Here is a 16,501-nt window from a genome sequence, read left to right on the forward strand (position 1 = left end):
ATCAAATACACTCTCAGTGGTTGTGATGCTAGTCGCCACGGTGACATTCGCAGCAGGTTTCACAGTGCCTGAAGGTTACAATGATTCTAGCGATGAACAGGTTATTGCTACTATGTTAAGACAAGCCACTTTCCACGTACTCCTTGTCTGTGACACAGTAGCCATGTATAGCTCCATCATTGCTGCAGTGATCTTCACTTTCCACGCATTCATTTGATTATTTGTCTTCAAGGGCTTTTGATTATCATACTAACTTGAGTGTCGGAGTGTTTTGACAAGTACCACATTGCTGCTCAAATCTTTTCTGGATTCTTCTGTCCATATCAGAGATTGCTGATGGCTCAATAATACAAAGTTTTTATTGTAAATTCTACCCTCTACATTTGGTACAATTTCGGAAGGACCCCACGAAATAAGAATGGGTCACGACCGTCCCGTGTAGTATATCTCATATGCGACTTTTTCTTTAGATTGACAATTTCGAAAGGACCCACATATATCACCTTCGCTAATAACTGTCATATTTGAACAAGTCAACAAGCTCATCAGATAAAAATATTTAGTTTTCTTTCTAAAATTTCAGACATCTTAATCCTTGATATTCCCGTTCCAATTCTCCTTCCCGATCCCGTTGTAAAAGAAAGAAAACCTTGTTATACCCTCTCAATATTGGAGATGCTTATTGATTATGAGATTCGTTTAGCACGAAGGAGGATGTGTAGGACTAATTCTACATTAAAATTTTCACTTCCCAATAGGCGCATCAACAAATCAATCGCAGAACAGGGAATATGGGGTTTAAATGGTCCAGAGTTTGATGCATCCGATCCGTACTTGAACCAACCGCTCGCCACAAGTTCTGATTTGCTGGATCATGAAGAGGAAGTCACTTCTATGGACATGGAACTGTTCCAGGCAACAACTTCCGATGTCAATGACTTCATTGTTGTCCTTGAAAGGGTATCAAGGCGTATGGATCGAACTTGTTCTGACATTTTTGAGAGCTTATGTATCTCAGGCAATACACTGCTTCATAAAGCGGCAAGCTATAGAAATGTAGAGATTGTAAAGCTGATAGCTGATCAATCTCCATCCATCCTGACCAACATGAACTCTGAAAATGGCGATACGGCTTTGCATCTTGCTGCCAAAGCTGGACATCTTGACATAGTATCAACTCTCATCGAGTATGATAATCGGAATTATGGTGGAGGAAGAGGGACGGATTCAGAGCTGGGTCAGGACAACAGTTTACTTAGGATGGATAATAACGACGGAAACACCGCCTTGCACGTGGCCTTGATCAATGGACACCAAGATGTGGCTCAACTTCTGAGTAATCAAGATCCTGAAGTTTCCTTCTACTTAAACAAAGATGGCAAGTGCCCTTTATATCTTGCCGCTGAAGCTGGGTTTATGCAGTGTGTTGCTGCCATGTTGGCTAATTGGCCTTTTACCGTTAGCGAAGATCGTATACAGCCTTTCATTAATCCAGATCAAAGCCCTAAACCCAAGTCTCCAACACATGTTGCAATGCAAAGGGAGCACATAGGTAATTCGATCCACTGAAATCTATTGTCATATGACTCGTTTTAAATAGTAGAATTTCATCCCATTGAATTCATATATATCTTACATGATCTTCAACAACTTTAAAAAATGACAGAGATCCTGGATTACATGCTGAACAAGGAGCCAAACTTTATTTATTTAACGGATGAAGGGGGGAGAAATTTAATCCACTATGCAGCATGGAGTGGTTATCTTCAAGGTGTCCAATACTTGCTAAGCAAATACCCAGCCTGTGCTTCCCAAAGGGACAAAAAAGGATTATTTCCTATCCATATGGCATCCATGAAAGGTCATGTCAATGTGATCCAGGAACTGATACCTTATTGCTCGTATCCTGTTGAGATGCTTTGCCACAACAACTGGAACATCCTTCATGTAGCTGCCATGAATGGAAGACTCAATGTAGTTCGCTACATAATCGATATTCTTGAAACATCGCAGCTGGAGAGCCTAAAAACCCAGAAGGATACTTATGGGAACACACCCCTGGACTTGGCCATTCGTTACAGGCGTACCAAAATCGTCCATCTTCTTAGGGCCAGTGAAGCTTGAAAGAGGATGATTCAAGTTACTGCGTCTTTAGCTCTGTCTTAGTATATATCCTCGCTTGTGCTTTTCTGTCCGTTTGATTACAGAAACAGTTTTAACTTTCAAGGTGTGATCTGGAGAGATGATATAGACGTTATGTATCGACTTCAGATTTTGCATTTGACTTCCTTTTATCTTCCTAGTTCATCAATAAAGATTTATGCATGTTAATTTGAGTTTCTGCAGCAGAACTTATGTTTTTGTTTTTGAGTCTGAGTCTGGTATAAAATACAGAAATTTAGTGCACTCGGTAAAGGTTTCATGAAATACATAAGACGCGAAGAATGCAAAGGAAAGAAAACTCACCTTTCTTGCTTCTATTACTTCGATCAAAGGCCCCATATAGCTCATATTTCGATCAAAAATTACTTAAAAACACATGGATCGCTGATAGCTCATTGAAAAGTCAAATTGGAGCAAATTATCTTTGAAGGAGACTCTGAGATTTGCATTGCTGCATATTGGAATGTAGAGCCAGGATTCAAAATGAAGGGGCATTGGACGAGTTCGGGGTAGTACCCCTGAATTATTTTTTTTGTTTTTTGTTATTTATACGTTGTTTGTCATTAAATTTAGAATACTGTATATCAAAAATCATAGCACAAACATCAATCATCATCCAAAATTTTCAAACAATAATATGTCTAAATCCATACTAATTAATATAGGATAATACTTGAGATCCTTAAAAAGTGACCCCCAAAATCCCTCATTTAATGTGTAGTGTTGAATGTGAATTGGGTCATATATATTTGTTTGTAATGAATGACTATTTTAATGCCACATGTGTTTGAAGAATTTTTTAGGATCATATTTTGGAGGTTTCTAGCATTGTCCTTCGTGGCAAAGAGTGGTTTTCCTTTCATGACTTCTTCGCATGATAATCCAACTATCCAAACAAAAATTCAAGAAAAAATCCAATTTTCCATTCCCGAAATAAAATACGTTAAAAATTGAAAACACAAATTTTATTTTTAGCTGTAGATATTTTTTGAAAGGGTTAGTTAAAGATGAACACTATTTGCACCCGATTTTTTGCTAAGTACACATCAATCTAGTGTGTTGTCAAAAGGTAAATAAGGTGTACTTAACAAAAAATCGGGTGCAAATAGTGTTCATCCTAGTTAGAGTGTCCTTTGTTGCCAATTTTTCTTCGAGTTAATATAATGTATCATCACCAAAAGATGATGAATCTTATTTGCACCCAAACTTTTGCTAAGTACACCCTGAAAATCATAAAAACTCATCATCTATTCACACTCCTCTTGACCCTACCATTCCCCTTTACTATTTCTTTTTTTCCTTCGTTTTCCTCGTCTCTCTTCTGCTTTGGCTTTGCCCTCTGCAACACCTCATCAACAGTGCTTGTTCTCCTCCTCAAAGCCATGCTCCTCAAGCTACCACTTCCCCATTTTGCAACAACATCACCTTGCCTCACCTTATCCCCACCATGATCTTTCTCCTTCAAATCCCCATTTTTGTTGCGGTCAACCACTTTTCTACTCAAACCAACACTACCCATTTTATTTCTCGATCTCAAGCCACCAATTACCTCACCAAGATCATCACTTACTTTCCGCTTTGAACCCACACTGCTCCTCGGTCTCTTACTCCAAACCCTCCTCCTTTAACAAATTATGCCCCAAATACCTCCTCTCAAACTGGTGCAACAACCTACACCTCGAGACTCTCGGTTGTATACTTGCCTGTGATGACCTCGTGCACAACTTGGTGAGCACCGGAGGTCAAGTGAGCACCGGAGGTGAGAAGGTTGGGAGGGTAGAGAAATGGCTGCCACTACAATGGACAGGGTGCAAGTAGTAAAATCTAAAAAAAAGAGAAAATGGAGTGAACTTATAATTGTTTTAATTTAAATTGAGGTTTATTTAGAATATGATGTATTTAGCAAAAGTAAGGGTGCAAATAAGGTTCATCCCAAAAGATAGGATTTTTTTTCTTCCATTTCAAACATTTCAAATCACTCACAATAAAATTTGTTTCAACTTCATGACTCAAGCAGAATCTCTCTGTTTGGGTCGGTCTTTCCCCTCTTTTTCAAGCACCAAGCCTCTCCTCAAACCCTAGTTTGATGTGAACAAGCACTGCAAGGCGAGAAAGAGAAGCGCGATCCGAACCAACCAAACAGTTTGGGGCCGAAAATCTCCGATTGGGATGAGCATAACTTTTTGTTGACCTTCAGCGACTGCTGAAAGAGAGTTTCAACTGTTGGTGCTGCAGATCAGAAACCCATGGAAATGCAGGACGCAGAGGAAGATGTTGAAATGGGTATGTATTCGACCAGTGGGGAGACAGAAAGGCGAATGGAAAGTAGAGATTTTGCAGGAACCAAACAGTCCATTATAAGAAATATGCAGAGTTCACATTCCAATATTCAGTTAGGAAAACAGAAGGTAGACTGGAATCCTTCCAAACCAGTCTCCAACTTCGACAACAATGCATCAGCCTCGACCTTCGAGTTTGCCGCACAAGATGATGAATCAGGTACGTAATGAAGATTTGCTGGCGAACTTTCTTGGACTGACTCATTTTAAACATTGATGAACATATTCACTGTGTAGGAGAAATTGGCTTCTATAGGCTTTTCATTTTGACTTCACTAGAAATAATCCACTACGCATAGCACTTAAGTACAAGAACTTGATTGACTTGAAAGGTTATATATTTGGAGTGCTCTTCCATTATATTATAAGCTGATTATATTCTTAAATGATTATAGCAGTGAAATAATTTGTTTTTCATCTTTCGGGAGGTGGGCTTAATTGACAGTACCTTTTGATGCAGGAAGAGTTGCTAAGGAGAAGAACCGGAAAATCGAAAGTGAAAACTGGAGCACTACTTCTGGAAATATCCCAACTTGGGGCTCTTCCAAAACACCTTCTGCAGAGAATTTCCAAAACTCGAATCCCTGGCGTTCAATTTTTCATCCATCCAGTAAAGAGTCAGCCTCAAAGTTCAACGGACGGTCATCTCCCAGTTTAGTTGTTAAGCCTAGAGAAGAAGAAGCTAAATATATGGACATTGAAATGTACCAAGCTGCTACGAAGAACGATGTGGTTGCATTCAATGATGTCCTGAAGAAAGTATGTGGGAGAAAGAATCTAACTGTATCTGACATTCTTCAGAGTGTAAGCCCCTCCAGCAATACACTGCTTCATGTAGCCGCAAGCCATGGAAATGCAGACATTGTAACAATGCTGACAGGTGATGATTATCCAGACATTCTCAAGAAAACCAACTCAAAAGGTGATACGGCTCTACATGTTGCTGCCAAAGCTGGACATAATACTATTGTTGAAACGCTCATCCAACAAATTAACAAAAGGAAAGAACTCATTCATGATCAAACAAAGAATCAGCATCTGTCTTCTGGTCAGGATAGTTGTCCAGTAAGAATACCTAATAAGCAGGGGAACACTGCTTTGCATGAGGCATTGATAAATGGCCACGAACCTGTGGCTCAGTCTTTGCTCAAGGGTGACAGTGAAGTCGTCTTCTTTCTAAACAAAAAAGGTGAGTCCCCATTATATCTCGCGGCTGAAGCTGGGTATATGTCATGTATTAGAACTATGTTGGAGTCTCGGCCTCGTTCAGGAACAGGAGATCCTTTATCTAATGCTGAGGTGCTGGCCAAGTCACTGAATCACACTGCTGTTCTTAATGCTGCCAACAAAAAGAGGAAAACAGGTAATCCCAATCATAACCAGATTTCTTCTTCTGCCTTTGCTAGGAATGCAGTGTTGAATTCAAAGTCACCAATTCATGCCGCTGTTGTGAATGCTGCCACCAATAGGAGAGAAACAGGTAATCCCACTCATCAACATATCTTTCCTTTTGCCTATGTTAGGAATTTAATTACTCATTACCTGCATGTGGTGGTGTCGAATTCATAACATATAGGCTTTTATGGTTCTGTTATTTGAAATAAGAAAGACCATGTCCATATATGAGGGAATTTTCTAACTAGAAAAATGTATAATGGGAATTGGGAAACTTATTCTGGTAACATGTTTCTCATCTCACATTATTTACGTAACTTGGAGACATGATATATTGTATAATCTTGGTCCAAAATCCGAATCCTTATTATGCTTCCAAGTGCCAGATATCCTGAAGTACATGCTGAAAATGGTACCGCCTATCATCGATTTAAGGGATGACGCTGGGAGAACTGCACTTCACTGTGCAGCGTGTCTTGGTTATGTTGAGGCTGTCAAATTTTTTCTCGGAGAAAATGATCATATTGCTACTCAAAGGGACAACAATGGGTTCTTTCCACTCCATATAGCGGCTATAAAAGGCCATGTTGATGTGATTAGAGAGCTTCTAAAATTTTGTCCAGATCCTGCAGAGATGCTTACCTATAATGAGCAGAACATTCTTCATGTTGCTGCAAAGAACGGAAGAGTCAAAGTAGTCCGCTACGTTCTTGAAACCTCAGAGCTCGGTAGCTCAATAAACCAGAAGGACAAGAATGGGAATACACCCTTGCATTTGGCCACCCTGCACTGGCATCCCAAAGTGGTCAGTGTTCTAATATGGGATAAGAGAGTGGATCTTAAATTGACCAACAATGAAGGCTTCACAGCCTTGGATGCTTCATATGCGTACATCGGCGAAATGCCCTCCTTCAGGAAGGTATGCAGCTAATTAAAACTAAGCGACTCCAGAATGTTCTTGACATCCATATGTTTATATAGGATTCAAGACTATAAGGAGACAGATCAATAGACGTGCCCCGGCATTTTTTGTTTTTACTTAATGGGGTGGTTGTGCTAGTTTCGTTCCTCATCTTAGAGAATATTTCAAATTTTAGTGACAATACAAAAGAATAATGGCTGCACTTCTTAATTAGATCTTTTCGCAACATTTGCAGCGACTAACTTGTATGGCATTAAAGGAGTCAGGAGCACCACGAGCTCCAAGGTGGAATGTAATTGAAGAAAGTGAAGAGATTTATACAAAGAATGACCAGAGACAGCCACCCAAGATTGATGGTGTTAAGGACAGAGTAAACACTCTTATACTGGTTGCAACGCTTGTTGCCACCGTAACATTTGCTGCAGGATTCACAATGCCTGGTGGATACAACTCGGATCTAGATAAGGGCATGGCAACTATGCTGAGACGCAGCATGTTTCACATGTTCATTTTCTGTGACACAATAGCTATGTATAGCTCCATCACCGTTGTTGTTGCCCTCATTTGGGGGCAACTGGATGATCTGCGTTTGTCAGTCAATGCCCTTAAACTTTCTATGCCATTGCTGGGAGTTGCGATAGCTTCGATGTCCTTGACATTCATGTCTGGTGTTTATATTGTAGTTAGCAGACTCAATTGGCTTGCCAATGCTGTTCTGATTGTGGGTTCACTCTTCCTTGTGGTTCTGTTCATGCTGTTCTATCCTCTGTTTCCTAAAGTTTCTTCACGTCACGTCATCCTTCGCTACCTGTTCTACTACACCTTTTGTCTACTGCTATTTGCTACTGGGAATGGAAATACTGCCAATTATTGAGACGAGTAATTGGCTATGGTTGTGCGTCATTTGTTTTGTATTAATAGAACTAAATCTGTGTTAAAATGAAAGAGTTATCTGTAGAGATTTCATAAACACAAATCTCTCAATTATTGGAATTTGTTAACATTTGATATCGTTCACTTAATTTTATTTTCTGAAGATTCTGAGCTTGAAACAAAGACAAAAGTAAAGTATGAGTGCGGAAATGCAGATTGTTTGGCAAGTATTCCTCTTTTCTTTTATTCTCACTATGCCTGCTAGTTTGAGCCTTTGAACATGATTTGAGTAAATATGATTGATCAGGTTCCTAGAAAAAAAACTCCAGATATCCTATCAGGATGTTCAGGTTTTCCCCTCCCTACTCATTTAAGAGGGAAAAGTATAAATTGTCTCACAAAGTTTAACATGTGTAACATCAAACTTGCTCAAAACTGAAATGGCAAGATTAATGTTTGACTAAATAGGTGATGGCTTCTGTCACTCATCATCAAAGTTGACACCAGACATGGGGACCTCCGCAGCGATTTGAGTATCCTCATTTTCCTCTTCGTATCCATCTCCAACATCCATATCAGAACCTTTCTTATTGAAATAATCCACTGTAAAGTCATAGTTATCATCATCCATAGCATCCGCTTGATTCGTCTTTTTCCTTCTTTTCTTCTCTGCTTTTTTCAGCTTCGTATTAAGTATCCCTTCTGCTGTGTATAGCTTCTCATTTTGCCTGCTGCTAGCAGTCTTTGCCCTGGCATCACCTTTTTGTTCTTTTTCTTCCATTGGCTGGTCACCAACATCATCAGCCACATCTTCAGGTCTCTGGTCACCTTGAGTTGATGGCTGGGGTTTATCATTCACCTGAGGTAGGACCAATTCAAAATTAACAAGGTGCAATAAAATTCAAGACTTGGTGATACAACAAAAAATGACAATACAATGAAATACCTCACAACGATCTTTATTCCGAGAGCTAAGTAACTTCATAACTCATTCAAAATTAATCAAAATTGCAAACCCAAATATTACTTAGTCCTTCGCAAACAATTAACAGACATGGATTCCAGGCAGTAAGCCACAATTAACAATACTTTCAAGACCAAACAATTCTTACCGTGAGACACTTGACTAACCTCTAGCATATTTTCATCAAAATTGAGAGGGCAACTAGGAGGAACTTCAACAGGATTGAAGTCCTCAACAGATTTGAGACTTCCGATGAATGAAGATTCAATGTTATAAACTTCATCGATGTTGAACTCCTTCCCAAGCTCTGAAACTATGTTTGCCTCTGAAGGTTCTTGTTTCCTAGTTGGAGGCATCGTGAAATATGGAATTTTACCTGAAAAATGTCATAAAATTTGTGTCACTTCTAACTGATTAATGAATGTCTTGGGGATAAACTCTTGTCTTAATGTTTCCATTTCCCTGTCTCTGTTGGAGTATAAACAGGTTAGACAAACTGCCAGAGTTAGACACAACAGCATACCCTCATTCCAGTCATGGAGAACAATTCTTGCAGCAGCCTCCACATCCACAATGCCACCCTTTTTGAGCTTACCCCTGACAGTAGCCACCTTGTATAAGAAATCATCTACCAAATCAAAGCTGGGGATTTTGTACAGGGTTACCAACAATGTGGCAGGGCAAAGCTTGAGAATTTCCTTCACTGCGTGGTCCACAAGGAATTTTAGTTAGTAGATTAATCAAGCTCCAACCACAATGATCACTATAGTGACAACTTCAAGGACTTATTCAAAGAAAAACAGTAACTATAATCCTAATCACAGCAGTTTTCTCACAGAAATGAATTGCCACATAGAAAAAGAAAGCTCACTTAGCAGCACCAATGGAGGATTTAGTGAATATCATAGCATAACCTTATCTCAATTCTTAAAGCTAATGATATAACATCCAGAACAATTTCGAGGAGCCACCATATCATTGGCATTTATCAAAGTGCAAGAATAATTTCCTCACAAAGGGAAACTTACACACAAAAATCACCACCTGGGGTTGAAGGGAAGAGGAAATACAGAACAACACCCATCCACCTTTTTTGCACACAGAGAAGCCAAGACATGAGACAAAGAAGAGGTTCATATACCAGGACCAACGGGATCGTCTAGCTTCTCAATTCTTTTACAGTTGCGTAGCGCTATAGATGCATCATTCTCTCCTGATCGAAGCATTACAACACCCGGGCAATCCAACAATTTAACATTCTTGTCCAAGTGAACTTCTTGCATCGATCTAGTTAGTCCTGGAGTAGCACCAACATTGACAACGTGGCTCCTCTTCAAGCTATTGATTAGACTACTCTTACCAACATTTGGCAGACCAATAACACCAACTGTAATAGAAGTCTTGATCTGCAATAGACCAAGATACACAACAAAGTCAGACTTGTAAAAATTTCAGTTAATAGTCATATCTAGTGAGAAACAGAAATGAATAGCTGCAACCCCCAACCCCACAACAAAAAAAAACGAATAAAATAAAGAAAACTACCTCGTGACTTCTTGAATAATTTTTCAGCAATTTAATTAGAGTTTCAGCGCCAAGACAATCACTGGTTTGCAAAAGAGTGCTCGCCTTTGCTGCCTTTTTTGAAGATTTCCACCCTAAGTTTGACCTCTGCTCCTGTGTGCTGCACTTAAAAGCAACTGTCGGTAATTCTTCTCTAAGATACTTGAGCCATTTCTCAACAGCTTCCCGAGGCACAAGGTCTGAGATACAAGCATTAATTAAAGCAAATTTTAAGTCAGAGAATGCAGGTAACAGGAAAAGTGAACTGCCCAATAATCCGCTGTTAACAAAGCAAATAGTCAAAGCCCTCTACCATCTAATCATATCAAGACAGTTCAATACCACTTCGCCCAAGGCCACGATATTAGAGCAGGGAAATACCAATTTTATTTAGAAGCAACACAAGGTGCTTATTAGGACCCGACTTCATCACCATCTTTTCCATATCAACACAACGGGTCCCAAGGGGATCTCGTGCATCAAGAACTTCCAATATGACATCTGATGCTTCAATGACTTTAGCCAACTCCTTGTAGAATGCCCTATCGGAGTTGTCTGAAATGAAGGGGAAAATAAATTAAGGCAAAGAAAATGGGAGATTATATGCGCTTATCTACATAACTTTTCAATTAAGCTATCATGTACCCCATTTTTTTCCAATGGCAATGTATTCAGCATTTTCGCTTTCCTTAGCAAAAAGCTGCTCTTTCATAGCCGCTATATCATCCACCTTGGAGATATCACCATCGTCCAGTGAGCCCAACTTCCTTTTTCGAGCCTACAGAAGTATCACCGATAGGAAATCAATGTTTACTAACCTACTTTATCATGAGATTCTATGTTAGAGATTGACTAGCGTTGAAGACTAAAATTCAAGTTCATCAAAATGATAAAACTGATGTGTTGCACAAAAAAGCTTCAAATCAAAATCCGGGAACCAAACCATCCAAGTATTTAATTAATGACTGGAGATTCTAAATAAGGTAAATAAATACTCAAACTTCTGGAAAAAAAAATGATGCAGAAGTGAAGCTATAACCATTACCTAGCTTTAGCAACAAGGCACAATAACATCAGCTGGCACAATTGGTGGAGTAAAGTCAAAAGTATCAACAAACTAACAATATGAATATGTTCCATCTAAGCTCAAATTGAAAGACCTACACCATGTGATTATTTTCATACTTAGGCAGTAGGCACGAGTTCAACATCCTTATTTTTACTAGCTTTGGCTCATCTCTGCATACCTTTGCACTGCTTCCCTTTTATTTCAAGCATAAGCAATCAAAGTAAAAGTCCAAAACTCAACTTTAGATTGTTACCACGTGATCCAAATTTCCCCCCACAATACTTGCATTTCACATCCACATATTAAAGCCCTCAGATGAAAAGGCATACTAATTTACCCTAGATATGTAAATTCCGACCCCAAGCTCCAACATTAAAGAAAAGGCCGACTCACCATGCCACACCATACAATTAGAAAACCCAAAAACATCAATTAATGATCATTATTAGGCAAAACTGAAAACGAATACCCTCTCTTTGCGAGCAGCTTTCTTTTGCTCCAACTCCTCGACAGCACGGGCGCGGCGCTCTTCGAGAGCCTTGAGTTCCTGTTCTTTGAAGGGCCAATCATTGGGAATACCTGGGTCCTTCTCGACCTTCCGCTTGTGATTCAATCCCAGTTTCTTGGCCTCCTTGGCTTTCTTCTTGTGGTGCTCCTTTACCTTCTTTATAACCTTGTACTTCTTCTTCAGCGACACTCTCTTGCTCTTGCTCTCTGTACAGCACAAAACACAAATTAAAATTTTTGAACAGTTAAAAAAATCAAACGAAAACGAAACTAGCAACTCACTTTTGCTCTTCTTCACCATCTTGTTTTCTTCGGGAAATTTTCAGTGGGAGACACAGATTGGGGATCTCTTCACGGGTTTAGGGTTTTGGAGGAAATTGGAAAAACGAGAAGGGCAGAAGGGCGGTAGTCCACGTGTTTTTAAAAAAAATATTAATTTAGTGATGGAATTAGGATTTAACTCGGCCCAAAGGGTTAGGTACCTTAAGCCCATGGATCCGATCCAGCAGTATTCTCAGCCCAGTGAGTTGATTTATGATCGAAAGCCCAGTAGAGTCCAATCCATGAGGATCAGGCCCACTTGTGGGTCCGCGTACTTTGACTGTTTGACCTTTGTTGCTGTTTTTTCAAATTTGTAATCGTTACAGAGGCTCAACGGCTAGTCTGTAATCTTGGGTTGGGGAAGTAGATTGGACTATCTGTGCAAACTTGTCCTCTGAGTAGATATGCCTCTGTTTTTAGTTTTTGGGTTAATAGTTCATGTCTTCATGAATTGAAAGGTTCTTCTTGGCAATCATTCTTTGTTTTATTGTTGCTATTTTTCATTATATTCTGGTTATTGTGGTCGTCCTTGCAGTTGCAGTACAATCTTACATCAAAAGTAGCTTCCAAGCAAGACATATATAAACAAGAGGAAATAACTTCTTCCTAGCTTGCAATTATAGAACCCTTTAGAAGCATCGTTGTTTCAGTGGCAAGAATTTCTTTTTCTTTCTTTGATCTTTTTCTTGGTCTGGGAGAAAAGGAACAGTAACACTAATAAGACTCTGTCTGCAGAGATAGTTGTGATTGCGATGTGATCCACGTTCACCCCAACTTGAGTGAACTGAAGAATCTATTGAAGAAAGAAAAGCTAAATATAGAATATATTGACAAGAAATAAAGTAGGTGTGCAATTGTGTATGATAAGATATGCGTGCATCCTGTTCCGGATTCTATCCACTCAAGTGTATGAGAGTTGAACTATTTTCATGTGTTCCACATAATATGCTAGCTTAATCTTTAAGAAGAATAATCTAAAGCCATTAGTACGACAAAGTAGCAAACTTATCAATGAGTGAGAATTACATTTTAAGAACTTGGTTCCCAGGTGAATCCAATCAAAGGAAGTCTCACACTGCCTAGTGTACTGTATACTATGTACTCCCTCTCTATATATAAAACATGCACACATTGTATGCACCATTGTCTCTACCAATTCTACAAGATATATTTGAATCAATAAAAAGAGAGAATCAACAACATTTTTGAACACAATCATGCAATCTTTCTAAGTCTTGGTCATCCACTAATATCTTTTACTGTTGAAGTATTATATAAGACGGAGCAAGAAGAGTGTCTATCTTACACAAACAAAACTAGAGGACACCAACAATAGGGTGCAAAAAAATGGCAAAGAGTGACACGGAGGTTGATATGGAGAGGGGTATTACTTCTCTTGGCAGCAGCAGCAGCACAACTGACAATCTCAAGACCACAAGATCCTTGCCTGTCATGGGTGTGACAAGTTCAGTCTCAAGTGGTGAATACATGAACATTGAACTTCAGAAAGCTGCTATAGAGGACAACGTCAAAGAATTCATAGATGTCCTTGACAAGCTTTCAGAGAAGCAGGAGCGGAAAATGCTATCAATTTTTGAGACCGTAAGTCCATTTCACAATACATTACTTCATGTAGCTTCACTGCATGGTAGTCTAAAGATTGCAGAACTAATAGTTTCACGGTCTCCACTGACTCTTAAGAAGACAAACTTAAGAGGCGAAACGGCTCTTCACACTGCTGCAAAAGAAGGAAAATCAGACATTGTGTTAAGTCTAATTAAACTACAAAAGGAATCTGCATCTTCCGATGATGAAGATAAAAATTTGTTTAAAATGAGTAATGTGGATGGGAACACAGCTTTGCACGAGGCGTTGATTAATGGACATGAATCGGTGGCCAAAGCTTTGATTGTGGCAGATCCTGATGTTTCATTTTATGTGAACAAGGAAGACAATTCTCCTCTGTTTCTAGCTGCACAAGCTGGTTACCTTGAATGTGTTAGAGATATGATGGAGTCAGAAGCATATAAGATATATACTTGGCCTTGCCAGAATAGTACTGCCAATGATGAAGCAACCAAAAAAGATGGAGTAGTACTGCAAGTGAAATCACCAATACGTGCTGTTGTAGTTTATGCTTCTGACAAAAAGAATTCAGGTAATCCATTCTCCAACTATACTATCAGTAACATGTTATTTGTATAACCTAACTCATCAACTGATGTATATATATATAGTATGGATTTCCTGAATCTTGAGTATATTTTGTGTTTGAAATGGTAGATCTCCTGAATTATATGTTGGACAAGGAGTCAAAGTTTATCGATTTTAGAGATAAAAAAGGGAGAAGTGCATTTCACGTTGCGGCATCTCGTGGCTATCTTGAAGGTGTCAAGTGCTTCTTAGAGAGAGATCCTCAAGTTGCTTTTCAAAGAGACAATGATGGACTCTTTCCCGTTCATTTTGCAGCTTTAGGAGATCATGTTGACGTGGTTAATGAGCTGCGACCCTATTGCCTACATCTTTCAGAGATGCTTAACCATAATTACCAGAACGTTCTACATTCTGCTGCAGACAATGCTGGCTCCCGTGTAGTTTCATATGTTATTAAAACTAAAGAGTTGGAGAAGCTCATAAACCAGAAAGATAAGGATGGCTATACTCCCTTGCACCTGGCCGCCATCAATCGTGATCCATTTTGTGCCATTCTCTTGACAAGGGACAGAAGAGTGGATAAGAACTCGCTCAACAATAAAAACTGGACAGCACTCGATGCTTGCAATTATCTCAACCAGCAAAATTTCCGCAAGGTATCCGCGAATAAAACTAAACTGCTGATATTATCAAACACACTGCACTTCTCTTAAAAGTTCATGCCCCGATAACTGTTGTTAGACAAATATAAACTAGGGAATGATAGGCATGGTTGTGTTGCTTTCGTTACACTACTTAGTTATTCACTTGGTATCTTGCAGCACTTGACAGTAATGATACTAAAGAAGTCTGGAGTTAAACCATCTCCAGTAATGATACTCAAGAAGTCTGGAGTTGAACCATCTCCAACTGGGAAGCCAATTGACGAAAAAGCAAACAGTTCTAAGAAAGATAACGACAAATTTAAGGACATATCAAATGCACTTCTAGTGGTTTCAACCCTAGTCGCCACGGTCACCTTCGCAGCAGGTTTCACAGTGCCTGGAGGTTACAATGACTCTGGCGATGAACGGGGTATTGCTATTATGTTGAGACGAGTCACTTTCCACGCATTCCTTGTCTGCAACACAGTAGCCATGTATAGCTCCATCATTGCTACAGTGATCTTCACTTGGGCGCAATTAGGTGGGGAAAATTTGGTCTCTTTTGCTTATCAATTAGCATTGCCATCGTTGGCACTTGCATTAAATATGATGTCCCTGGCCTATATTTTTGGTGTATATGTAGTGGTAAGTAAACTCAGTTGGCTTGCCAAACTTATTTTGGGTGTGGGCTTGTGCTTCCAATCGACTATTGCGTTGTCATTCCTTCTTCTGTGCTTCTCGTTCATTGCTGACTGGAGTCTCACCGTACTCCTCAAGATTTCTCCCTTGGACTCTCGTGCAAACTTGTCCTCTGAGTAGATATGTCTCTGTTTTGTGTTATTGGGTTAATGGTTATTGAATTGAAAGGTTCTTATAGGCAATCAATCTCTGTTTTATTGGTGCTATTTTCATTATACTCTGTTTATTGTGGCCATCCTTGCAGTTCCAGTACTACAATCTTACATCAAAAGTAGCTTCCAAGCAAGACATAAACAAACAAAAAAGGGCGGAAATAACTTCTTCCTAACTTGCAATTGTAAAACACTTTAGAAGCATCATTGTTTCAGTGGAAGGAATTTCTTTTTCTTCCTTTGATCTCTTTTTTGGTCTGGGAGGAAACAGTAACGCTAATAAGACTCTTTGTATGCAGAGATAATTGTGATTGCAATGTGATCCACGTTCACCCCAACTTGAATGAACTGAAGAAGCTATTCAAGAAAGAAAAGCTAAGTATAGAATAAATTGACAAGAAAGAAAGTAGAGGTGCAATTATGAATTATGTAGGGTAAGATCTGCGTGCATCCCGTCTATCTCAAATTCTGTCCATTGCCAAAGTCTTGTGGATGAGAGTTGTTACCTTTATTTATTATATTTTCTTGTGTTCCACAACGTGCTAGCTTAATGTTTAAGAAGAATAATCTAAAGCCATTAGTACGGCAAAGTAACAAACTTATCAATGAGTCATAATGACATTTTTAGGAACTTGGTTACCTAACATAAGGAGGGTCCATCAAACGCTTATTGTTGAATGATCGAATCATGTTAAATTGTAACGCCAATGCTTCATTCATTAATCTTAGTCTTTGC

At 39.2% G+C, this 16,501-nt stretch overlaps 3 protein-coding genes across 4 annotated transcripts; 2 read left to right on the plus strand and 1 right to left on the minus strand.

Moving 5' to 3' along the window:
- Positions 1–571: 571 nt before the first annotated feature.
- Positions 572–7,875, plus strand: LOC120000062 (ankyrin-1-like). The gene is made up of 6 exons (XM_038847930.1): positions 572–1,552; positions 1,667–2,121; positions 4,374–4,662; positions 4,963–5,982; positions 6,278–6,816; positions 7,055–7,875. The coding sequence occupies exons 1-6, from the start codon at positions 676–678 to the stop codon at positions 7,691–7,693; spliced, it is 3,819 nt and encodes a 1,272-aa protein (XP_038703858.1). The 5' UTR covers positions 572–675; the 3' UTR covers positions 7,694–7,875.
- Positions 7,876–7,965: 90 nt separating this feature from the next.
- LOC120000392 (guanine nucleotide-binding protein-like NSN1) lies at positions 7,966–12,218 on the minus strand. Of its 2 annotated transcripts, none has more exons than XM_038848471.1 (9): positions 12,078–12,218; positions 11,758–12,002; positions 10,865–10,997; positions 10,601–10,774; positions 10,202–10,419; positions 9,798–10,062; positions 9,180–9,359; positions 8,824–9,032; positions 7,966–8,551 (listed from the first exon to the last, which is right to left on the minus strand). In XM_038848471.1, exons 1-9 carry the CDS (start codon positions 12,094–12,096, stop codon positions 8,174–8,176), a joined length of 1,821 nt encoding a protein of 606 aa, XP_038704399.1. In that variant the 5' UTR covers positions 12,097–12,218; the 3' UTR covers positions 7,966–8,173. The 2 variants fall into 2 exon arrangements, with proteins under 2 accessions (XP_038704399.1, XP_038704400.1); XM_038848472.1 differs by having other exon boundaries at positions 8,358–8,551; positions 8,805–9,032.
- Positions 12,219–13,302: 1,084 nt separating this feature from the next.
- On the plus strand, positions 13,303–15,911 carry LOC120000063 (protein ACCELERATED CELL DEATH 6-like). The gene is made up of 3 exons (XM_038847931.1): positions 13,303–14,274; positions 14,400–14,926; positions 15,092–15,911. Exons 1-3 carry the CDS (start codon positions 13,464–13,466, stop codon positions 15,731–15,733), a joined length of 1,980 nt encoding a protein of 659 aa, XP_038703859.1. The 5' UTR covers positions 13,303–13,463; the 3' UTR covers positions 15,734–15,911.
- Positions 15,912–16,501: the final 590 nt, after the last annotated feature.

The sequence above is a fragment of the Tripterygium wilfordii genome, chromosome 6, assembly GCF_013401445.1.
Source record: "Tripterygium wilfordii isolate XIE 37 chromosome 6, ASM1340144v1, whole genome shotgun sequence".
Lineage (NCBI taxonomy): Eukaryota > Viridiplantae > Streptophyta > Magnoliopsida > Celastrales > Celastraceae > Tripterygium > Tripterygium wilfordii.

Bases quoted from the DNA above. Each gene is read 5' to 3' on its own strand.
- LOC120000062 (XM_038847930.1), top strand. From the start codon at position 676: ATGCTTATTGATTATGAGATTCGTTTAGCACGAAGGAGGATGTGTAGG. The intron at 4,663-4,962 runs GTACGTAATGAA...CTTTTGATGCAG, and splicing joins CGCACAAGATGATGAATCAG to GAAGAGTTGCTAAGGAGAAG. The intron at 5,983-6,277 runs GTAATCCCACTC...TATGCTTCCAAG, and splicing joins CACCAATAGGAGAGAAACAG to TGCCAGATATCCTGAAGTAC.
- LOC120000392 (XM_038848471.1), bottom strand. The intron at 10,063-10,201 runs GTAGTTTTCTTT...GGTCTATTGCAG, and splicing joins ATTATTCAAGAAGTCACGAG to ATCAAGACTTCTATTACAGT. The intron at 8,552-8,823 runs GTTAGTCAAGTG...GTCCTACCTCAG, and splicing joins TTGATGAAAATATGCTAGAG to GTGAATGATAAACCCCAGCC.
- LOC120000063 (XM_038847931.1), top strand. From the start codon at position 13,464: ATGGCAAAGAGTGACACGGAGGTTGATATGGAGAGGGGTATTACTTCT. The intron at 14,275-14,399 runs GTAATCCATTCT...TTGAAATGGTAG, and splicing joins TTCTGACAAAAAGAATTCAG to ATCTCCTGAATTATATGTTG. The intron at 14,927-15,091 runs GTATCCGCGAAT...GGTATCTTGCAG, and splicing joins ACCAGCAAAATTTCCGCAAG to CACTTGACAGTAATGATACT.